At 51.2% G+C, this 24,213-nt stretch overlaps 1 protein-coding gene across 3 annotated transcripts; it reads left to right on the top strand.

Annotated features, from left to right (window-relative positions):
* Positions 1-10,376: 10,376 nt before the first annotated feature.
* Positions 10,377-23,419, top strand: TBC1D21 (TBC1 domain family member 21). Of its 3 annotated transcripts, none has more exons than XM_038580930.1 (11): positions 10,377-10,620; positions 17,516-17,623; positions 17,755-17,888; positions 18,874-18,968; positions 19,271-19,381; positions 19,502-19,602; positions 20,479-20,575; positions 21,125-21,225; positions 22,175-22,291; positions 22,867-22,950; positions 23,278-23,419. In XM_038580930.1, the coding sequence occupies exons 1-11, from the start codon at positions 10,561-10,563 to the stop codon at positions 23,308-23,310; spliced, it is 1,041 nt and encodes a 346-aa protein (XP_038436858.1). In that variant the 5' UTR covers positions 10,377-10,560; the 3' UTR covers positions 23,311-23,419. The 3 variants fall into 3 exon arrangements, with proteins under 3 accessions (XP_038436858.1, XP_038436860.1, XP_038436859.1); XM_038580932.1 differs by having other exon boundaries at positions 19,271-19,377; positions 19,543-19,602; XM_038580931.1 differs by having other exon boundaries at positions 17,755-17,858.
* Positions 23,420-24,213: the final 794 nt, after the last annotated feature.

Consider the following 24,213-nt stretch of genomic DNA (forward strand, 5'->3'; position numbering starts at 1 on the left):
TTAATCAAACTAATGAAAATCAAGGATAAAGAAAAAAATTTTTGTAAACAGGCAGAGGAAAGAAATACATTACCTACAGGGAAACAAGAATTAAAATGATTATAGATTTCTCATCAGGAACCATGGAGGTCAGGAGACAGTGGAACAATATCACTAAAGTGGGTGGAGCCAGCTTGGTGGCTCAGTAGGTTAAGCATTTGCCTTTGGCTCAGGTCATGATCTCAGGGCCTTGGGATCAAGGCCCACATCAGGCTCCCTGCTCAGTGGGAAGCCTGCTTCTTCCTCTCCTCCATACTTGTGCTTTCTCTCAATATCTCTGTCTCTCTCAAATAAATGAATCTTTAAAAAAAAAAAAAGTGATGAAAGGAAAGAATTGTCAACCCAGAATTCTATACCCAGTGAAAATATCTTTTCTAAGTACCCTCCCAAAAAAACACATTTTCAGAGGAAGAAAAACCAAGGGAATTCTTTGACAGCCTTCCAGCTCTAAAAGAAATGTTAGAAGAAATTCTTTAAGAAAAAGGGAAGAGGGCAAATTGAACATCGATAAAAAATAAATTTAAAAAAAAAAGAAAGAAAAAGGGAAGAGGGCATCTGGGCAGCTCAGTGGCTGAGCATCTTGCCTTTGGCTCAGGTCATGATCCTGGGGTGCTGGGATCAAGTCCCACATTGGGCTCCCTGCATGGAGCCTGCTTCTCCCTCTGCCTGTGTCTCTGCCTCTCTCTCTCTCTGTGTCTCTCATGAATAAATAAATAAATAAATAATCTTTAAAAAAAGAAAAAGAAAAAAGAAAGTGATACTAGAAAGAAACTTGGGACTTTAGGAATAAAAGAAAAGGAATAAAAATGAGAATAGTTAGGCAAATATGATAAACTATTTTCTCTCTCTTAAGTACTTGAAAATGTGCATGACCGCTGCAAGCAAAAATGGTAATATTGTCTAATGGAGTTTTTGGTGTATATAAACTTCCTGCATACAGCAGCTGCAGTGTGGGGCGGGGGCAGCCTACATGGCCTCAAGGGTCATATATTTCATTGAGGTTGTAAGTTATGAACTCTAAGTAGATCATGATGATGAATTAGGTATGTGCATCACAATCCCTAAAACAACCACTTAAAAAACATATATAAGAAGATATAGTAGGGGATCCCTGGGTGGCTCAGCGGTTCGGCATCTGCCTTCAGCACGGGGTGTGATCCTGGAGACCTGGGATCGAGTCCCATGTCAGGCTACCTGCGTGGAGCCTGCTTCTCCCTCTGCCTGTGTCTCTGCCTCTCTCTCCCTCTCTCTGTGTATCTCATGAATAAATGAATAAAATATTTTTTTAAAAAAAGAAGATATAGTAAAAAAAAAAAAAAAAAAAAAAAAAAAAAGCCAGGCAGCCCCGGTGGCTCAGCAGTTTAGTGCTATCTTCAGCCCAGGGCATGATCCTGGAGACCCGGGATAGAGTCCCATGTTGGGCTCCCTGCATGGAGTCTGCTTCCCCCTCTGCCTGTCTCTGCTTCTCTCTCTCTCTCTCTCTCTCTCTCTGTGTGTGTCTCATGAATGAATAAATAAAATCTTTTCTAAAAAAAAGCCAAAAAGGGGGGGGCATCTGGGTGACTCAGTGGTTGAGCATCTGCCTTTGGCTCAGGGTATGATCCCGGGGTCCTGGGATGGAGTCCCCCATCAGGCTCGCTGCAAGGAGCCTTCTTCTCCCTCTGCCTGTGTCTCTGCCTCTCTCTGTGTGTGTCTCTCATGAATAAATAAATAAAATCTTAAAGAAAAAAAGAATAACAGAAAGATATCTGGAAAATCCTCTAATTACTGGAAATTAAATAACACACTTCTAAACGATCCATGTGTCAAAATCTAGGAGGTGTAAGAGCTGGGGTGCTAGTCTGGGAAGTTTCGTCCCAGAGCTCACATTCTTAACCACTAGGCCAGGTGGCCTCTCAAGGTTTTTTAGAGCCTTGAATGCCAGGTTAAGGAATTTAGAATTTGCACTGTATTTAATAAAAAAGCATTTAAGGATTTTCATACCTAAGGGAGAGTCCTATTTGCTGGTAGATGGAGTTGGGTACTGTTGCGGGGTGGGGGGTGGGAAAGAGCAGGAAAAATCTGCATTCTGTTCCACCAGAGAGGCAAAGTATAAGTAAGAAATTTGGATTTTTCCAGATGTCTGAAATGAGACATTTTAGAAACAGGGCCCATCCCCCCTTTCTTACAGAGAATATTTTCATTCTTGCTGGGATCTCCACATGCCAGGTGACCTAGCGGCTCCAGAGGAAGGAACCTACTTCTGCCATCACACAGGGGGCTTCCCGGGGACCCGATTCCATTAAGAATGAGGATTTCCCAACCCACCGTCTCGTGGCTGTGGACAAGTTACTCAACCTCTCGATGACTCGATTTCTCATCTGTGCCATGAGGATAGTAGCAGTTCCCACGGACCTGGTCTTGGGCTGAGCTGCCTGGAGAAAAGGCTGGCAGGGAATTCGAACTCCGGCTCTCCCGGCAGCTGCCGTGGGGCCCTGGCAGGCTGGAAGGGAGGGGGTCTCTCCAGTTTGCAGCCGGGCCTGGAGGAAGGCACGACACAGAGTGCGATTCCTGCCTCCAGGACCTGGGGGAGGGGGGGCACAGGAAACCTCCTCCGCGGAGCCTTTGATCAAGGGCCCTGACAGGGAGGCTTGTATTCTCTTTGAAGCAGCAGAAAGATCAATGCCCCTTCTCCTCTCAGCCTCCCTGCGCAGAGGCATCACGTGCTCCTGCAGCGGCTGCTGCTCCGCCAGGGACCCGAGCAGAGGGGGCAATGCCCACTCCAGGCCTGTGCCCGCCTCCCTGCCCACCAGGGAGAGGGTGAGGGTGAGGAGCAGAACCCACCCCTTGCCGGCCCCCACCTGCCCCGACCACAGCGGGAGGAGCGGGCAAGGACACCCGTGCTCCCAGAAAGTAAGAGCGGCCACGAGTCTTTCATTAAAATTTCACCAGGGTCCCCCTCACTTGGGCATTTCCTCTCTTTTCTTCAAAGCCTGGCTTTAAAACATCACCTTGTACTGAGATCTAAAGACACTAGGCCAGGAGACAGGAGCACGGATTCTGGGTCTAGGTCTGTCTTTGATGTGCTGTGTGACCTTGAGCAACTTACTACCCCTCTCTGGAGCTTAATTTCTCTCCGTGAAGCAGAATTGCTGTAAATGATTTTTAGGGCTCAATATAAAATTCTGTGATCAAGACCAGTCCTGGGGCCAGGGCCAGGGTCAATGTTGGGTCAGGTTGTAGAACTTTCTGAGATCGTGTCTCAAAAAATTGCCCCCCGCCCCAACACTGACTGGCTTCATGTTGTTGGCCAGTGTTTCTCTGCACAGCGCCGTCAGTGGAAAGAAATCCTTTGCCAGCAGAGCAGCCGCCTGGGTCGGTGAGGCCTGCCCACGAGGAGCAGGAGCAATTCTTATGCCGTCACTGCCCCAGCTCCCTCGAGGACTGCAGAGGGAGAAGCTTGCAGGGCCACTGTGCCCTGGAAAGAAGGAAGGAAGGAAGAGTATGGGGCATGGGGTAGGAGTGGGGGGGGGGCATCCTGGGACCTTCTGCCTCCAGGTGACGTGTGCTAGTGGCTACACCCGGGGTGGGGAGTTCGGGGTAGCATCCAGGGAGCCCCCTCCACGCTGAGTGCTGGCTTATCCCAGCAGGGCCGCCCCTCCCCAGCCAGCGAGGGCGAGACTCTCAGACACAGCGGAGGTAAGAGTCCCCGTTCTTGTCCTTGCCCGCAGAGTGGGCCCCCCCACCCCCAACAGCGGCAGGGGAGCCTGTGCCCTGAGAATCCCAGGAATAAGCTGCCCACTGCTGGCCTCGGGAGCCGGGGCTCCCCAGAGGGTCCCCGAGTCTGGAGGACAGAGTAGTTCCAGAAAAAGGAAAGATCAGGGAATGAGGTAGGGACAAAATAGCTCGGGTCTCCCCGCGTCTGCCAGGTGCTGGCATGTGGGGGTCTGAGTCCAGAACCTTCCCTGCCCTGGACCGGAGGGTGGGGAGCCGATGTATCCTCCTCTACTTCCCGGTCCCCGCTCAGCGTGTCCCCTTCGGTCCCTCCGGCTCCGGCCGAGCCTCACAAGCTCTGACCTCCACGTTGCTCCGGGGTCGGCCTCCCTCCTGGCCCTCGGCCTCCTCGGCTCGGCCTCCCGGGAGGGGAACCGCCTGGACACCTCCAATGCCGCCGTGGCCCCGAGGTGCCCTCCCGGCCCCCCGCCCCGGCATCCCCACGCACACGGGTGTGCTCGTGTGTGCTCACTGCCAAGTGCAGACCCTTGCAGAAGCTGGGTGCTCTGGGCCGGGCTTTGGGAAGCGCGAGTGTACGCGGGCGGCGGCTCCTGCCACGCGTGTCCCAGTGCGGCCGGTCGTGTCTCCGTGGGCCTGAGTGTGCCGACGAGTGGATGCTGAGGCATCGGCCCTGCAGTTTCGGGGCGCTGGTGTACTCCCCAATTGAGGGCTGGAACAGGTGACTTGCACAGGCGAGGAAGTGGCCGGGAGCGTGAACCCAGCGAGGGCCTCGTGGCCGCAGAGCTATCCTGGTTCCGGAGCATCCTGGCCACTCTGCCTGGAGCGGCCTCCTGCTCCTCTGGCCTTGCTGCCCCTTCCGCGTTGGAGAGCGAGCTGGGGCCTTGACCAGACGGCCCATCTGAGCTGAGGGTCCACGGCAATCTGGGTGACCGCAGCTGTCCCTGAGGGCTCTGCTGGCCTGCCTGGGAGCCCAGAAGAGGCGACAGGCTGGGAGTTCTCAGAACAGAGTCCCGTGGTGGGTGGGGAGATTCGAGGTTAGCCTGGGTGTGCTTCGAAGCAAATAATAACAACCCAAACAACTGCTTGTGCTCAGGCTGTGCCAGATACTGTGCTGAGCACCTTATAGACATTATTCAAACGTCACAACAAATGCTATAGAGGTAGGGAAACGGAGTCTGCAAAATCAAGTCACTTGCCCTTGGTCACACCACAGGCAAGTTGCAATAGTGAGATCTGAACCCAGGGCGGTTGGGCTCTAAAACTCATGGCTCAGTGGTTGAGCGTCCGCCTTTGACTCAGGTTGTGATCCTGGGGTCCTGGGTTCGAGTCCAGCATCAGTGCTTCTCCCTCTGCCTGTGTCTCTGCCTCTCTCTCTGTCTCTCTCATGAATAAGTAAATAAAATCTTTAAAAATAAATAAGTAAACAAAGCTCATGCTTCTCTCTCCCTATTCTCGTCTATGGGTTACCCCAGGGAGAGGGGAGATTGGGGCTCGTCAACTCCCCAAAACCCACACGCACTAAACAGATGCGTTGGGAATGTTCCAGACAAGTGTTTCATTTCACATAAGGAGCTTTACACCCCTGGATTTGAGATCCGTGACTCGCTGGTGGGGGAGAGATAAGTGGAGTAAGCAGAGGAACCCCCCCCCCCCCATCCGCCGGGAAGGCCCCTGGGAGCTGCTGGAGAAAACCCGAAGCTTCGAGGCGGTGAGGACGTTCCCGACAGGTCTTAGTCCACGTTGGTGTTCCTGGAGCCCTGGGCACGTGGGGGCCCCCAGCTCCGCCTGTGGCTTCAGGGGAAGGCTGCTTCCCGGGCACCCCGAGGACGAGGATGCTGGGAGGAGACAGGTGAAGCGGTGAGAGGCGCGGGGTGCGCACAACTGCTCTGGCTGCCCTGGGAGGCTCTGCTCGGTCCCCCACCCTCCCTGACCCAAGCAGCAGGGAGAATGCATTATTTTTTCATTAAAAATTCATTTTGGAACAGATAGCCTTCAGAGATGTAATTAGCCACATTATTTCTCTCCATTACCAGTCCCTGGAGTTTGCTGGAATTTCCTGTCCTTTTTCCTCCCCATTTCACTCTTTCCATGGCCTTTATGAGCTCGGTTGTAGCGTTTCCACCCCCTCCCCCGACCGTCACCACCCGCTCTGGTTCTGGACCCAGTAAGGAGTCCAGACTCTGCGGAAGGAGCCACAGCAAACTCCCGACTCCCCTCTGGCTTGTGGAATCACAGTCCCCTGAGCCAGCAAGGGGCGCACAGATGTCCTGCCAATGGGACACAGGGACAGCCTGGCTAGGGGCACAGCTAGGTGGAGGTAGGAGATTCCTGGCTCCCCCCCCCCTTACTCACTGGGTGATAGCAAGCAAGTAACGCAACCTCTCTGGGCTTCTGGCACCCTCATGGGATGCTCAAGGTCAGCCCTGACGCTGTAAAGCACTTCACCAGAGGTCGCTAGCAAATGCCCTGGGGTCTGGGTGTCTGAGGACAATAGGGGACGTCCGGGGGCCAAATGATCAGTACACATGACAGCGTGCCTTGGGGAGAGTCAGAGCTAAGTGCCTGATGGTGCCCTGGGAGACCGGGCTGGAGGTCAGGGGTCAGGGACAACCGAGATGAGGACCCATCTACGGGTCCTAGGGGGACAGGAAGGGGTTCACAGGGACAGGCTCAGCTGCCCAGGGCCGGGCGCCTCTCTTTTGCTGACTGATGGATTCTAAGCCCAGAGTTGGTCCTGTAGGTTATTTCTGGTGCACATGACAGCTGGATGGGAGGTAACAGCGTATCCTCTTCAACTGATTGGGGGTAAGTGCAGATCAAGAGAAGGCTCCCCAAGACCTTGAATATGACCCAAGGTGCAGTGAAGAACCCCTCGGGACTCCAACTGGCTCAGAGGACTTCAGCGTGGCCGGCCCCTTCCCTGGGGAGTTCAGACCAGCAGCGTACTCGGGAGACAGCCATCTGCATCCCCGGCTCCCCGTCCCCTGCTTCCCTCACATTAGTGACACATGACGTGCAGCTGTCTCTAGCTTTGTCAGAAATACCGTGCTCTGTGGGGGCGAGGGCAGGAAACCTGCTGCGGGAAATCTAAACTTATCCTGGTTCCTCACAATGAGGAGCAAAGAGAAAAATACAGCTTTAGCATAAAAGATTGTTGGCACTTTGCAATGAGATAAAATGTGCATGATATATACCAAGAACTAGCACGTCCCCGACGCAGACAGTCATGAGTAGATGTCCTCTGAAGAGGCAAGCAGATCACCGTTACAGGGACACGGTCACGTTGCATTTCAGAGAATTGTGTTGTGTTGCGTTGATATAAGGAGTTCGAGGGAACTTAATTTCTAATATTGGCCTCAACCCGTTAGTGTAGTAGTGCTGGTCCTCAGGGCTCCCGGAGAAATGCAAAGCAGAGAAAACTGTCTGGCTCATGGGATCTCTGAACTTTCACACTGATGTTACTACAAGTCTCACGGAAGCAGGCGGCACCTTGATTCAAGTCTAGCTCATAGTGGTTGTTATGGACACGTCCGGGCAGCAGTAACAGAACTAGTGATGCTGAGGTGAACAATAAATACCATGCGCTGGTGGCCCCGGGCTCTGGGCCCAGGCCAGGCTCTTAATGCACATGGCTTCACTTCCCCTTCTGTTTCATGAGGTATGATCACACCGCTCCCTTCCCCTTATCACCCCCGCAAAGGGTAAGAGATGATGTCAAGCAAAACCACCTTTTGGGGAGGAGTCTCACTGCATGGAGGAGAGCAAGTATCACAGCAACGCCCACCACCAGAGTTGCAACCCGCCCCCCGGCTTGCAGGTGTCAACACTACCAAGAAAGACACTACTCGGCCAGGTACTGGAGGGAACAAGGCTTTGCTCACATAAGAGACGGATCCACGTCATCTTCAGCAGTGGGCATTGGTCCATCAGTGGGTCTCGTCCCACAGCCATCACAGGGCTATGATCTGTGTGCACCCCTCCTGCTGCAGACAAAGGACCCCCTTCCCTCCCTGCTGGGAAGACTCAGCAGTGGGATTGGCCAGGTGCCACTGGACACACACACTTCAGCAGAGCAAAAAAACGCATATTGAATCTGGAACAGAGACAGACGTTCCCACACGAGGTGATAAATCCAGCGCAGGCTGTGAGGACTCCCTGTCTGTTGGTAAGGGAGTGTCCCAGGCCCAGGGTCCAGGCCAAGCAGAAATGGAAGCCGTCACGCCTCTCCCAACAGGTGGGACCAAGGTCACGTGGTTGGTTGAATGACATGGGCAGGATTTGAACCTGGGTTTTTCTGGCACCAAACGCGCGTGAGCTTTCCATGGTGTCAGCCCTGCACTTCTGAGGATGCGAGAGTCTTCCCCGGGGAACCTTCCGAGCCTCCCTACCACCCTCTTGCCTTCAACCAGTGGACAACCAGATTCTCCCAAGAAAAGATGGGCTGGGAGGTTTGCTCCCTCCCAGGACTTCTTTAATGCAAATTCTGGATCTGTCCAACCTTTGCCCATACGCCAATACCAAGAATAATATTTGAAAAGCTGGGATTCTTGTGCCCTGAAGAACCCCCATGTTCAGAAATTTAAAGAAGAAAAACTGAGCTGCTATCGAGAAGGGAGGGGGAAATGCATAAAAGAAAAATGATACAGGGGAATCTAAAGAACTTGGGGAATTATGTAAATAAATGGACAGGGTAAGGATCATTCAGCCCTGAAAAAATGAGATTGACACATGTAAATCCCTTATAAGTTTCAGCAAAAGGAGTAAAAGAGATCAAAAACCTTTCTTGCTTCAGTGTCCGGCAATTCCATTTGAATATTAAGCCTCCATGTGGTTGCTCTGAGGCTTTTGTAATATGACCAAACTATACTGGCTAATTTGGGCCCGGGTTATTATCTACAATTTACAGATAAGGAGCCAGAGGTGAAAGGAAGTTCAGTAGATGATCTATGGCCATCATGTTCCTTTTAGAAACCACGTCGGATTTAGCACACAGATTTTCCAACTCCCTGCCTGATCCTGAGCTTCTTAGGGAAAAATTGCAGTTAATTCTCAGTTGTCGGCGTCGTTAATGTGGAGGAACAGAGGCATAGATAATCCCAAATGGTGAGTAATGCCCATGCCATTCCTCCTGCTCTGGACATTAGCTTTGAAAGCTTCTCGCAGACCTCAGAATGGAGGCTCTGTGGGAGGCTGTCCCATCCTCCTTCCACCGCTTCCTGCTCAAAGCCACCCACCTCCTACTCCATAAGACCTAGGGGCAGCAGATTAAAAGGACGAAGCTATAATGCTTTCCTGGGCTGGCATGGAGTCGTGGAGGAGGCAGAGAATAAGGAGTTTTGATTTAAAAGGACCCCCCAAGAGCTGCAAGCTAACAGAACAGTAACAGTAAATGAGACAATGAATTGTGTCCACTGAAGACTTCCGTGTGGATGCTGATTCATTATGTTAATAAGGATGTGAGAGCTGGAGGTTGACTGTATTCTGATTGCATGGATGGGGGACCCATGGCTCAGAAGGGGGGAACGTCCAAATTTGAGTCCAAATTCCTTTTCCAAGCTCCTGATTCCAATTTGGTTGGTCTAATTACTATCTCCTAATGACCATGGATGCTTTTGAGCCAGATGGCTCTAGTGGCTGGGACCTGGGTAGAAATGCAAGCAATGCTTAAGGTAGAGAACCAGCAAGGCCAGAGCCAAGAGGAGCCAACTCCTCAGATTCAGTCAACAAATAGTGAGGGGCAGCCCGGGTGGCTCAGCGGTTTAGCGCCACCTTCAGCCCAGGGCCTGATCCTGGAGACCCGGGATCCAGTCCCACGTCGGGCTCCCTGCATGGAGCCTGCTTCTCCCTCCGCCTGTGTCTCTGCCTCTCTCTCTCTCTCTCTCTCTGTCTCTCTCTCTCTCTGTCTCTCATGAATAAATGAATACATTAAAAAAAATATTGAGAACTTGCGAAGTGCCAGGCAGCAGGTTTCGGCACTGGGAGGAAAGCCCAAAAGAATGAAGCATTGACCCTGGATCTGAGGAGCCCAGAGTAGGAGGGGAGACATGACACATACAGAAATCTCTGCGACACCTTCAGAGAGCACAGTAAGATGAGATCTAAGAGAGCTTCATTTATTCTTCTGTTCAATTAGATCATTCATTCAGTCATGCAGGCACTGTCTTAAGAGCTCTGGATATAAAGATAAATAAAACTGGTCTCTAACCCTAGAAGCTACCATCCAAATACACATACTGACACTGAGTCACCAGGAGAGTTTTTCAAAATATAGTTCCCTGGGTCCCCAACCCAGACAACAGATTCTGAATCACTGGAATGGACACCCACGAAACCTGAAGCTCAGATTCTAGGTGTACTCTGGGTTTGGGTACTCATCTGTGGGATGATAAGGCGAGGGAGCCTAGAGGAGGGACAGCCAGAGATAGGGAAGAAGACTTCCTGGTCCACCTCCCCTAGGAAGCCTCCCCTGACCTGCCCAGCACACTGATCTGCATGTTCTCTGACCCCAACCTCCACCGCACATCCCGTATGTCCTGTGATTTAGACTTAGTTGGTTCCTGGGTGTGTGTTACCTCTGAAGCTGAGGGTTCCTTGTTCCAAGGTCATTGTGATGAGGGTTCCAGGGGACTTGTGACAGACGCTGCCTGGCTCTGTGCAGGTGTGGGAAGTCAAGGAGAGGCCCAGGTCCTCCTGGGAATGAAACTCATCCTCCAAAAGGAAGATCACTTTCCCCTTCTAATTAAGCATCTTTTAGGGCTCCAAGTGAGCTCTGGTCAGAAGCTGCTTTGAAGACAGCCAGCAAGCGCCATGACCACCCTCTCTCCTGAAAACAGCCTTTCTGCCAGGTGGTCAGCCTCCTTCATCCTGGTGCGTGTTCTTCATCAGCTCCAAGTCCCTCCCTCCCCAACTTCTGGTTTGATTAGGGCCACCTTTCCTCAGTTGGGTGGGAAGGATTAGAACCCTAGGCTAGCCTACAAGGTTGAGCAGGTTAAGCTGTACCTTGACCTCACATTAGCACCAACAGCAGGACTGAAGTACACAGACCCCCTTGCTCCCTTTCACCCTTCTTTCTAAGCCAGTTAACTTTCCCTATATGTGACATTCTAACTGTAATGAGTTTTAGGCTTGCAAGTTCAGTCTTGAAAATGCTGATAAATTTTCCTTGGTGCTTTTGCCAACAATTTTGTTATGCTGCCACCAGGTGACAGTAATGCCTTCATTAGTGGGTAGTTTCAAGCCCACTTGATAAGATACATCTATTCATTAAAGTCGGCCTCAGTCATAAAAGTTTTCTACACGTATATTTTTCAAAATCATAATAACTAATTATAATGACCTTAACCGATCTCAAGTTTCATTAATCATATTGATTAAGGAATTATACCTAAGAAAGCAGAAAGGCAAAATGGGCACCTCTCCCTGAGTTTTAAATGTTTATGGCTTTATTGCAAATTATCACCAGGTCTTGATTTGGATTTTCTTTATATTTTTACTCTTTCTCTGAACTTATATAGTGATAATAATAAAATAACAAACTAATAGCCTTTAGTATGTACCATAACCATTCTAAATGCCTTATTTATAGCTGCTTATTCTCATCATAATCCTACATGAGGTGGATGATGCTATTATCTTCATTTTATGAGAAATTTGAAGCACAGAGACTAGGAACCTTGCCTAGAATCACACAGCTGATAAGTTGGCAGAGCTGGTATTTAGACCCAGACTGTGGAGTCCATCTTTTAAATCAGTGATTCTCAAAGTATGATGCCCAAAACTACAGCATCAGCATCTAACTGGGAACTTATAAGAAATGCAGGTTCTTTTTTTTTTTAAGATTTATTTATTTATTTATTCATTCAGAGAGAGAGAGAGAGAGGCAGGCAGAGACACAGGCAGAGGGAGAAGCAGGCCCCATGCAGGGAGCTCGATGCAGGACTTCATCCTGGGTCTCCAGAATCACGCCCTGGGCTGCAGGCAGCGCTAAACCACTGCGCCACTGGGGCTGCCTGAAATGCAGGTTCTTGATCCCCAAGTGTTCTGAATCAGAAAGTCTCAGGGTGGGGGCCAGTGATCTGCGTTTTAACTCACTCCAGATGAGTCTGATGCACAGCTAACTTTGAGAACCACTGTTTTAAACCATTCATTTAATCACTATGCTATATTGATGATACACCCCCATGTCTGGATTCATAGTAATCACCCAGGTAACTTACAAGTTGCACATATGCCTCCCCCACCACAATTTTAACCCTTCTTCCCTCCTTGGGCCACCCTGCTCTCCCCTGGGTGAAAATCACTGACATGATGAGCCACTCTTACTTACTGTTGGGAGTATATCTTGTCCCTCAAAAGAACCAGAGTAGGAGAGGTTTAGAACCATAAGCAGCCCTTCCTAGGCCTACTGGAGGCTCTGTGGCTATGAGAATTCAGAGCAGCATGGCATCAAAAACCCTGCTGAAAGGCTTGCCTTATCCTCTGATATCTCTCTTATTTTACTAAAAATACTAAAAATCCTTACCCCAATGATGCAGCATAGAAGGAGGGCGGGGAGATATGTGCCTGCAGCTAAGCCCTCTGGTAGCAGGAAGATGTTAGAGAAACTGAGCCACTTAGGATTCCTACTTCTGGGCCCCTTCTCTAGAGGAAACATGGCCACGGTTTGCTGGTGGAGAGCTTTAACCTATTTAAGTGCACCTTAAAGGTGGGAGACTTTCACAACTGCTCTACCCAGCAGTACTCTTCCTAAGAGACTAGAAAAAAAAGCTACTGCAGAGCTGAAGGGTATCCAGCACCTCATGGACTACCTATCACCTCATCCTGAATCACTAGATCATTGACCCAGATGGTGGCACAGGGTGTTAACAGGTTAGTGGAGGAAAGAATGGGGGAATATGGGAGGATGAAGATTGATTTGAGAGACCATTGAGTGGACGCTCTCTATTACTTCAAAGGACCCCAGATATAGATTCTATGATTTCTGGCATAGACAGGTGGTGTGAATGTACCGGAGAAGAGAAGGAGAGGACTTCTGTGTTTAAATATTCCCAGGTCAGGGACGCCTGGGTGGCTCAGTGGTTGAGCATCTGCCTTTGGCTCAAGTCATATCCCGGGGTCCTGGGATGGAGTCCTGTTTCTCCCTCTGTCTATGTCTCTGCCTCTCTCTGTGTGTCTCTCAGGAATAAATAATAAAATCTTAAATAAATAAATAAATAAATAAATAAATAAATATTCCCAGGTCAATAAGGCTTTTTGTGTTTGTCCTTGGAGATGTTCTTGTGGTTGGCCTGTAGTTTGCTTAGGTTTGCCCACAGAAGTGGTGGACATAGAGAAATTGAGTTTCCTGGAAGGAGAAGTCATGACTTTTTGTAAGCAAATTCAGCCACAGCAAAGTTAGGCAGATGCGCAATTGTTGCAGACAGAGGTTTAGTAATAATATGAATTCACCGAGCACGTAGCAAATGCCTTCTTGTGATGTTTCCAATGATCCCTGCCTTATTGTGTTGAAGTTATATCTTTTATCTTGGTTTCTGTGCGTATTAATTACTTTGCCATCCTTTCATTGTTGAAAAAGAGGGTTGACCCTCTTTTCATATCTTTGTTTATCATTTATTTTTTAATCTTCCTATGCCATTAGATTTTAAGGTATACTTTTTGTTAACAGCTTGTATCAGATGTATATTTTTTATTCAAGCCGAAAATCCTTGCTTTTTACTCTCCCTGGTAGCATGGAATTGGGGTTAAACACTCTTGGTTCTTGCACCTGGCTTCAAATCTCAGCTCTAAATAATCCTCCTCCAGCCTCAGTTCTCTGATTAGTAAGACAGTGTAATAACTATACCTACCTCATAGGAGGTTGCAAAAATTAAATGATAAATATAAAATGCTTATGACAGTGCCTGGGCCATCATCAATGTTTGTAACTCTTTACAACCAGATAATTTAGTTCATTTATTTTCATAATTGATTTATTTGACTATCATTTTTTATACTTTATGCTTTTATGAATTCCTTGTTTTTTCCTGTATTATTTTCTTTTACTTTTTAAAGTGAATTAGGGGCACCACAGTGGCTCAGTGGTTGAGCATCTACCTGTGGCTTGGGTCATGATCCTGGGGTCCTGGGATCAAGTCCCACATCAGGCTCCCCACTGAGAGCCTGCTTCTCCCTCTGCCTGTGTCTTTGCCTCTCTCTCTCTGTGTTTATCATGAATAAATAAGTAAAATCTTTAAAAAAAATTTTTAAGTGAATTAGAAGGAAAAAGCCCTGTTCCTATAAATCTCTAAATTTTTTTGTATATTTTTTTATTGGAGTTCGATTTGCCAACATATAGCATAACACCCAGTGCTCATCCCATCAAGTGCCCTGCTCAGTGCCTGTCACCCAGTCACCCCATCCCCCCGCCCATCTAATTTTTAAAGTTAAAAAAAAAATGTATTCTGACTCTGTCCTTCAAACTACTAAAAAAAATTAAATTTGTAGTTAAAATCTTCCTATAAAAAAACACTCAAGGCCTATGGCTTAACTGGTTAGTTATACCAAATATTGAAAAAAGAAATAATACCAATTCTATACAAACTATTCTAAAAAGTTTTTTTTTTTTCTAAAAAGTTTTAAAGGGTATTTACATCCCTGGGAATACATCCCTGCTCATTCTATGAAGCCAACATTACCTTGATACCAAAATCAAAGACATTACAAGAAAAGAAAATTATAGACCAATATCTTGCACAAACATTGATGCAAAGATCCTAAATAAAATTTAGCATATAGTATCCAAAAATGTATAAAAAGGATAACCTATTACCAGTGGGTTTATCCAAGGAATGCAAGGCTGATTTGACATTCAAAATCATGCAATATAATTTACTATATTAACAAACTAAGAAATGAAAAACCATATGATCATTTCAACAGACGAAGAGTATCATTTGAAAAAATCCAATAGCCATTCCTGATAAAAACTCTAAGCAAACTAGGAATGCAAGAGAGCAAGGTTCCGGTGAGAACATAAAACAAAACAAAAAAATCAATCAATAAATAAAAGGCATCCAGACTGGAAAGGAAGAATTTAATCTGCCTTTATTCGCAGACAACATGGTCACCTATGTCAGGGCTGGTAAACTTTTTCTGCAGAGGTACAGATACTATTTTAATCTTTGTGTGCCACATATCTCTGTTGCAACTACTTAACTCTGCTATTTTAGCATGAAAACAGCCATAGACATGAATGAATGGGCACGGCTGTGTGTCAATAAAACTTTATTTTTTTAAAAAAAGCAAACAGGGGAGCCTGGGTAGCTCAGCAGTTTAGCACTGCCTTCAGCCCAGGGTATGCCTGTGTCTCTGCCTCTCTCTCTCTCTCTGTCTCTCATTAATAAATAAATAAAATCTTAAAAAAAAAAAACAGGTTGCAGACTAGATTTGGCCCATGGTTTGTAGTTTGCTAGTGTTGACCTCTATAATAAATCCCATGGAGTCCACAAAAGCTACTAGAACTAATACATGAGGTTAACAAGGGTGCAAGATACAAGATCAACACATAAAAATCTGTTGTATTTCTATTATACTAGCAATGAACAATTGGATGTTGGAAATTTAAAAATAACACCTTATACAATAACATCCTCTCAAACCAAAATATTTAGGGATAAATCTGACAAAATATATGAATAGCCTGTATACCTACAAAACAATGCTGAGAGAAATTAAAGAAGACCTAAATAGATGGAGAAATATACCATGGGCCAGAAAGCTCAATACTGTTATCAATTCTCCCCAAACTGACCTATAAATTCAGCACAATCCCCATCAAAATCACAGCTGTCTCTACTGTAGAAATGGATAAAAAAAAAAAAAAAGAAATAGATAATTGACTAAGATTTATATGGAAATGCATTGCCAAAGTTCATGTATCCCCTTTCATAGTTAAGGACCCCAGGACACAGCCCAACTTTGCCTGTTCTCTCCTACTTCCTGCCACAGCGCATGCGGAGTGTTGCAGTCTGGATATAGGCTGAGGAACATGATGGCCATCTGAGGGATGGAAGCCTGTCTCTGCTCTGCTCAGATGACGGTGCCTGTGCAATTGGGGCATGGCATCAGGACAGATCCCGCCCGCTTCCCAAGGTTGGGCCAACAATGAGGGTAGAATTTTTTTATTTTTTTATTTTTTTTAGTATCTTCTTGGGCCCCTGTCTATTTCAGTTTAGAAGATAGAGCATGTATGAGTTACTATGCGGATCAATCCATCCCTATCAAATGTGGAGTTAATGGAAATTACCCCAAATCTGGGCCTGTGGGCTGATACTTTTTGACTTTCAGTGCTGAAGTGACTTCTAATAGTTCTCCTCTCTCATGGTCAGTGGACACAGCATCAGTTATCACATGGGGGCTTGTTAGAAATGCGTCATCTTGGGCCCCACCCCAGACCCTCTGAGTCAGAATCTGCATTTTAAGAAGATTCTCAGGTGACTCGGATGCAAATTCAATCTGAGTCACACATGTGCACATTCAGGTTATAACAATGAGGAGTTGGGAGTGTACATAGCAGACGTGTCTAGTCACGTGCCAAGCTCTGTCCATCCGCACATCCTCATGTCTGCAATGTAGCATTTCAAGATCTGCTTCTCTCCATTGGCAGATTCTTCTAGGAAGCTTCCCCCATTCTGACAGGAGCTCTTACCTCCTGGTTACTGTCTTGTGAGCATCTTTTTTTCTTTTGAGCATTTTTAATTACTTTGCACGCAGTGCACTTACCTCCCCTCATCCCACACACACACTCACACACCTCCCTTATGTAAACCAGAAACCATTTCTTAGGATGAACTGTTTTACTCTTCCAGGAAAGGCTGAGGGGAGCTCATGAGTATGTTTAATTAGTGCTTATTTTGTATTTTTCCACTCTCAAAACAGTAGACATTATTACAGAAAAGTTTGAAAACACAAGAAAAAGGAAAAGATTATGTCGATTCCTATTTTTCAAAGATAATAACTCTTGCTTTAAAAAAAAAGATTTTATTTATTTATTCATGAGAGACACAAAGAGAGAGAGGCAGAGACACAGGCAGAGCGAGAAGCAGGCTCCATGCAGGGAGCCCGATGCGGGACTTGATCCTGGGACTCCAGGATCACACCCTGGGCTGAAGGCAGACGCTAAACCGCGGAACCACCCGGGCTGCCCCACTCTTGCTTTTGACATGTTTTTTTTTTTTTTTAATCTTATTTTATTTATTTTTTATTTTTTATTTTTTTTATAACAGAGTTTCTATAGTGGTTAATTCAGTACGCATCAGAGTATAGAAGGTGTAGTTCTCATACTATGTAACAGGCATATGGGAGTATAGCACATAGAGAGGCTAGAGGCTAGATACTGAATGTATAATTTTGTATTTTGCTTTTTTTCTGTTAACATTTTAATTTTTCCAGGTGATTATTCATTTCCTGTAAGCATCACTTTTTATGCCTCACAATATTCCATTGAGCATATAAATTATAGTTTACTTAACTCTTCCCTTATTGCATAATGCTTCGAGCCCAGGCAGTTCTCATTTTGGTAAGTAATGCGCAATGAAAATTACTGTGCATTCAGGGTTTTTCTATAACTTTGCAGTGATTTCTTCAGGATAGATCTCTAGAAGTGAGTCACAGGTGGGGAACTTGATTTATATTGCAAAATCCAGAGTATAGCATGGAACAAAATCACCCTCAAAAGAAGAGTCAAAGGTTCTTAACAGAGGGCTCAAGTGATTGTCCTTGCCAGGTGAAGAGAAAACCACCCATTGACAAGACAGAATGGGATGGCTTCTTTGATGAGAACGGTCTGTTGGCCAAGTCACGAGACTTCATTTGCGTGAACATCCTGGAGAGGGTACGGTCCCCAAGGCCTTGCCCTGGCACTGGAGGGCATGGGTGGGCAAGGGGCAGTCACAGCGTTTGGAGATGTCCTCTTGGCAGGCATTTGGAGGGCCCATGACCTCTCACCTCTCACCCCCACCCCAGGGTCTGCACCCCTTCGTGAGGACAGAAGCCTGGAAGTTCCTCACGGGCTACTACTCATGGCAGAGCTCCCAGGATGAGAGGCTCACCGTGGACAGCACAAGGAGGTGGAACATTCCAGATCCTGTCGCGGGAGGGTGGGTGGCAGTGCAGGCGGGAGGGAGTACTCACCCTAGTCTGACAAGTTCAGTCTTCTTCCCCAAAATGGATTTCTTATCTTATAGACAAAGCCTCATGTGCTCCTGACCCATGGCCCAAACAGGAGGTGTTCCAGCACCTTCCCGCCCAGCTCCATTTAGCAGCCCACAGACTGCCCGTCATGGGCTTCATTCCAGCAACTCCTCTTCCCCATCCCATCCTTCTCTAGGGTCTACACAGCCCATTTGAGGTGAAGATTCATGCACAAAGGGCCAGTGGAGAATAATAATCCAGGGCAGTAGGGGAATTGAGGGCCCCCTAGACAGCTCAAGAGTCCATGTTAGCTCCCCAAGGCTGCTGTAACGGGAACCCCAAACCAGGGTTTTGCAACGACAGAAATTTACTCTCCCGGTTCTGGCTGCCAGCGTCCCCAAAGCAAGGTGCCAGCAGCGCCACACTCCCTGAAGGCTCTAGGGAAGAGTCCCCCCATGCCTCTGAGGTCCTGGTGGCTCCGGGTCCTCTGATCTCTGCTACCGTGGTCACATGGCCCGCTCCTCTTCCCTCTGTCTCTCCTCTGTGTGTCCCTGTGTGTCCTTAGAAGGACACTTGTCATTGGATTCAGGGTCCACCCAGATAATCTAGATGGATCTCATCTCGAGATCCTTAATTACATCCGCAAAGGCCCTTTTTCAAATAAGTTCACGTTCACAGGATTCAGTGGTTAAGGCATAAGTGTATCTTTTGAAGGGTCACCATGCAGCCTCCTACTGCACCCAAGCACCTTCTAATGACGGACACTAGACCTGCCTCACCCAGTCCTCCCTCTGGGGGCACATCGGGATGGAGCATGGTTAGGGCTGGTGCAGGCGGAGTTGAGGGGAGCAGCCCGGGGAGGGGGCACAGCCCAGCAGAGAGCACCGCTCAGACCGCCCGTGACTGGCCCGGAGAAGGCTGCGTCCTCCAGCCTCAGCTCTGTCCCCACAGGAAGAACTATGAGGCCTTATGCGAGATGTATGAAAAGATTCAGCCCCTTCTGGAAAACCTGCACCGGAACTTTATGGAGACACGGACTACCATCGGTGAGCAGAGGTCGGTGGGCAGGGCTGGCAGGGGCCAGTGCCTGCCCGCCCCTCAGTCACACCCGGGGCGGATGGCTTCCCCGTTTCCTAGAGAATGGCCTAGTCAAAGATTTGGAGGTGGGGACAAAGCCAGGCAGCCCAGGGTGTGGGGACTTGATGGGCAGAGCCTCGTGGGCCCCTGTGGTGTCACAGCCGCCTCCGCAGGGGGCCCTGAGTCCTGCCTCTTGGTGAATAAACCCATTCATGCCCCCTCTGCTGGAGGCCATCTGGTGCCACCTACCTGTCTATTGTCCTCAACCTAGCATATGACATTCAGAAACTCTACGACAAAGACCCACTAGGCAACGTCCTGATCGACAAGAAGCGACTGGAGAAAATCCTGCTCCTGAGTTACGTCTGCAATACCCAGGCAGGTGGGCCACAGGGCTGAGCCTCTCCTCAGCCGCCGCCTCCCATCCCTTCCTGGAATCCCTTCCCAGCCCAAGCCCCGGCTCACCCGGCTCACCCCTCCTCGCTGCCCCCCTCCACCCCAGAGTACCAGCAGGGCTTCCACGAGATGGTGATGCTTTTCCAGCTGATGGTGGAATATGACCACGAGACCTTCTGGCTTTTCCAGTTCTTCCTGCAGAAAATGGTGAGGGCAGGGCCCGAGCTCAGGAGCCACCTCCCTGCACTCCCCAGGCCCCTGGAGGTTAGATAGGCAATGGCAGGGCCGGCTCTTTCCTCCAGCCCTGAAACGACCCTCTGGGTCCCAGAGGAGCCCGGGGAAGGTTTTGGGATCAGGGTGGGGGCGCTGTGTGTGTTGCAGGCACTGGAGTTGAGGAGGGGGCTGGAAGGGTGCTCTGGGTCCAGCTCTCACCAAACATTGGAAGAGTGTATGTAACCAGCCAGTCCCAGTGATGGCTCCCTCTCCGGGCATTCCCCTCCCCAAGCATGGCTCTGCTCCCACAGATCCTCCAAGGCTCCCCGTCGCCTCCAGAATAAAATCCAATAACCCTGGCCAGGCATTCAAGGTCGATCTTTGGCCTTGTCTCTCACTGCTGCCTTCCCGTGACCTGCACTCCAGGCAACCCGGGGGGACTCGGGATCCCCCAGACGCACCCCCAGGGATCCGGTCGAGGGCTTTTGGGGTTGCTCCTCCCTGGAACCCCCGTGCTCTGTGGGAGGCTGTCCAGAATCTGCCCTCACCCCTTCCTCCATCCCTGCAACAAGGTGTTCACTGCTTTTTCCTTGTCCCGCTTGGTTCTGACCCACTGAGCATGTGCGGAGGCGGAACTGGGCCCGGTGCATCACGAGGCGCACCTGAGACCCCTCTGGGTCCCCACCACACACACACAGGTCATACACGTATATACAAAGGAACACACCCACATACACAGATGACACGCACGCGGACACCCAGGCTCACGCGGAGACATGAGCCCAGCCTGGAGCCGAGCAGCTGGTGAGGCAGGCCGGCCCTCAAGCAGGGTAAGACTCGGTGGCCCTCCCTCCCATCCATCTTCCTCAGGAGCACAGCTGTGTCATCAACATCGGAGTAGGCAAGAACCTAGACAAGCTCAACACCCTGATCAACTTCCTGGACCCCATGTTTGCTGAGCATCTACGTGAGTGGGCCACCCCCACCAGCCTCCTGCAAGTGTACATCTCCCCCGACAGGCAGGCCTGAGAAGGGCCAGGGACCCAGCCCCAGGCAGCAGTGCCCGGTCATGGGACCAGGGTGCTTTGGTCTTCTCTCCAGGCCCTGGGAGGAGGGTTCATCTAGATGGGCTTGGCCTCTGGACAGTTGAAAATTCACCCCAGGGGCACCTGGGTGGCTCAGTGGTTGAGTGTCCCCTCAACCTTCAGCTCAGGGCGTGATCCCAGGGTTCTGGGATTGAGTCCTGCATCGGGCTCCCCGCGGGAAGCCTGCTTCTCCTTCTGCCTGTGTCTCTGCCTCTGTGTGTGTGTCTCTCATAAATAAATAAATAAAAATTAAAGAAAAAAATCGCCCAAACATTCTCTGAAGATGGAAAGTGAGAGCCAGGCATCTTGGACTTCCCCGTGTCTGCGTGCCCTGCCGTTGGGCCTGTCTGTGTGCTCTTGCTCTATCGTGTGCCATTCCCGTTTCCCCTGACCTCAGCTTCCAGGCTGACACCCCACTGTTCTCTCCACAGGAGGGAAGGGTGCGGGGACTGTGCAGTCCCTCTTCCCCTGGTTCTGTCTCTGCTTCCAGCACGCCTTCAAGTCCTTCGACGATGTCTGGAGGCTCTGGGAGGTGAGTCCTCTTTGGACAGGAGGGCTAGGCCCCACCCCTCCTTCAGCAGGTTGAGGTTTATCAGGCCAGCACCCCTGCCCCTGCCTTATTGAAGGCGGCTAGAGCATCAGCGCATCCATTTGTTCATCCAGTCCCACCAGGACCTTCTGCGGGGCAGTGAGGGCAGAAGGAGGGGCCTCCAGGCCAATGTGGGTGGAAGCCTGGCCCACCTTCCTGCCACCCTGCCCAGCCAGGCCTCCCTCTGTTCACTTGGCCCAGAGACCCCTTCCCCTGGCCTCCCCTCCATTGGAGTGCTGGCTCCCTGCTAAGCCCTCCGTCCTGGAGAAGGAGAGGCCCTCCAGGGCAGGTCAGAGGTGCAGTTCTTTGATCCAGGGCCCTTGGCCATCAGCAGATGAACCTCCCTGGGAAGAGCCCCACTGCTCACTCCTGCTCCGCCCAGCCCGACACTCAGCCTGGCATTCAGTGCCCCACAAGTCAACCCCTACCCGCCTTACCCCTCCCTCAGGGCCTGCTGGTTTCCATGCCCAAGTCCCTGGCCACCCCTCAGACCCTTGGTGACACCCCTGAATCGTTGACTTACCAACCGTTGCTTTGCCAAAGCTCCACCCAAATAGTCACCAGGCCACCCTCTCTCCCTCTCTTCTCCCCTCCCCTCCCTCCCTCTCTCCCTTTCTCTTTCCCTCCTTCCCTCCTTCATTCTCTCCTCCTCTTCCTTCCCTGTCTAGCTAAGGAATTCCCTGAAGCCTATTTCTCTGAGTCCCCCAGTAGCTGGCACAATGGCCTGGGACCCCAAGGTAGCACTTGCCTGAATAAATGAGCGAGCCAGCAGGGAGGCCCAGGGGCGGTGCCCGCAGGCGGGCATGTGGTCAGCGGGTAGCTGGCTCACCAGTCTAAGGGGGCGGCAGGCTCAGGCCGGAGGCCCCGACGGAGACTCACGGGCCGCGGGCAGGTTCTGCTGACAGGGAAGCCGTGCAGGAACTTCCAGGTGCTGGTGGCCTACAGCATGCTGCAGATGGTGCGGGAGCAGGTGCTGCAGGAGAGCATGACCAGCAATGACATCCTCCTGGTGAGAGCAGCTCGGGCCGGGCCAGCCCCCCTCCTCAGCACCCCGGGCCGTCCCAGCCCTCCCCCGGGCGGGACTTGTGATGCCCTGAGCACTGTGATGGTGCTTATACAGACCAGCTCACGTGAGCCCACAGCCAGCCGGATGCATCAGCCGCACTCCTATGTGGCAGAGGGAGAAACTGAGGCCTTGCTCTAGGGCCTCACAGTGAATCCCTTGGCCCTAGGTTCCCCTGTGGGAAAACACTGAGAGGTTTCTGACATTTCTAAAAAGCAGCTGAAGTCTAGGTTAAAAAAAAAGTCTAGGGGGGCAGCCCAATTATAAAACGAGTCCCCCTTAGAAGCTCCTGACGCCGTCAGTGGAACCCGGGTCCTCCCTAGAGCCAGGCAGGACAACAGCACTCGCCGTCTGCCCCCAAACACCACGTTCCAGTGGTGAGATCTCGGGGCGGCCCGGCTGGTTGGGGAGGGATCGGGTGGCCCAGGCGACTGTCGCAGGCAGCGGCCACGTGCCCTGGAAGCAGCAGGCAGCCACCTGTGCAGGAGGCCTGCTTCCTCCCGGCTCCTCTTCCCGCGCAGGCCTGCAACAGCCTCATCGACCTTGACGCTGACGTGCTGATCTCGGCTGCCTGCTTGGTTTACGCTGAGCTCATCCAGAAGGATGTACGTTGCCCTGAACACTTGTCTTCCTCCCCCTCCCCCTCCTCATCCTTCCCTGACCTTCCCGGGGCGGCCGGCACAGGGCAGGCACACCGGGCCTCCGAGGCACGGCGAGGGCCCGCTCTCTGCCACCAGCCCGCGGGGTCACCTCCTGCCTGCCCAAGGGGACTGCGCTGCCCAACACCGCGGCCCGGGGTCCCTGTGTCCATCCCAGCAGACGGGGCGCAGGGCTGGGCGCCCAGGGGCTCAGGACAATGTCACTGGCTGGACAGTGCGGGCAACAGACGGCCGGTGGGCCACCTCACCCTGCCGGAGCCTTCCTCTTCCCAGGTTCCTCAGCCGCTCAAGGACTTCCTTCTCTGAGGACTCGCACGACAGGGGCCTCGGGCCGCCTGCCGGAGGGGGCTTCAGCCCCGAGGTCCAAGGGGGCGTTGGGGTGAGGGCACAGGGAATACAACGACCCGAGACGCGGCCTCTGCAGTCCCAGTGCGGCCCGGTGTCTCCGGGGGTGTCTCCGGGGACGTGTGAGCGCGGGAGGGGCGTCCGGCCAAGGCAGGCCCGCGGGGGGCAGAGGGCGGGCACCCGGGAGGACCCCCTCGGCGGCTTGCCCAGGCTGCGGCGGCCCCACGCGGGCCCCTGCGGCGGACGGGAACCACCGGAGAGCCTCCCTGCTCCCTCGGATCCAAAGCCGATGTGTCCGACAGGCTCGGCCCCAGCAGGTCCCGAGCAGGAGGCCCCACGCGGCTCTGGCCCGGCCCGGCCCGGCCCCCAACGCCGTGATCGCCCGGCCGGGGGGCTGCGGGGCCTGGCCGGGGGTCCGCGCAGGTGGCAGCCCGGGTGCCAGGCTCGCGACCACCCCCTCCTGGCTCTGAGCCCCACCGTCACGCTCCCAGGTCCGAGGAAGGGCGCCTCGGACGAAGCCTCCACTTCAGCCTTACTCGGCCTCCCCGGAGAACGTCGCCTGTCCCCCGCCACTGCCCCCCGCCACCTGTCCCCCCGCCCGGGTCCAGGCAGTTCAGCATCCCCGGGCCGAGGCGCGCCCTCTCCATCCCAGCCACAGCCCCGAGCCCCCTCCAGCCTGCTCATGCCCCGAGGGGTGCCCTGAGGACGGGCACGAGGGTTGGCCAGAGGGGCCGAGCCCTCGGAGGGGCTGGGGCTGGCCAGATGCCCCCTAGCTGCTCTGCAAGTGTGCACACCCACACGCGTACCTGCCCTGTGGCTACAGCTTCTCCGAGGCGGGGACAGACGGGCACGAGGGGTTCACTC

This window comes from Canis lupus, chromosome 30 (assembly GCF_011100685.1).
Source record: "Canis lupus familiaris isolate Mischka breed German Shepherd chromosome 30, alternate assembly UU_Cfam_GSD_1.0, whole genome shotgun sequence".
NCBI lineage: Eukaryota > Metazoa > Chordata > Mammalia > Carnivora > Canidae > Canis > Canis lupus.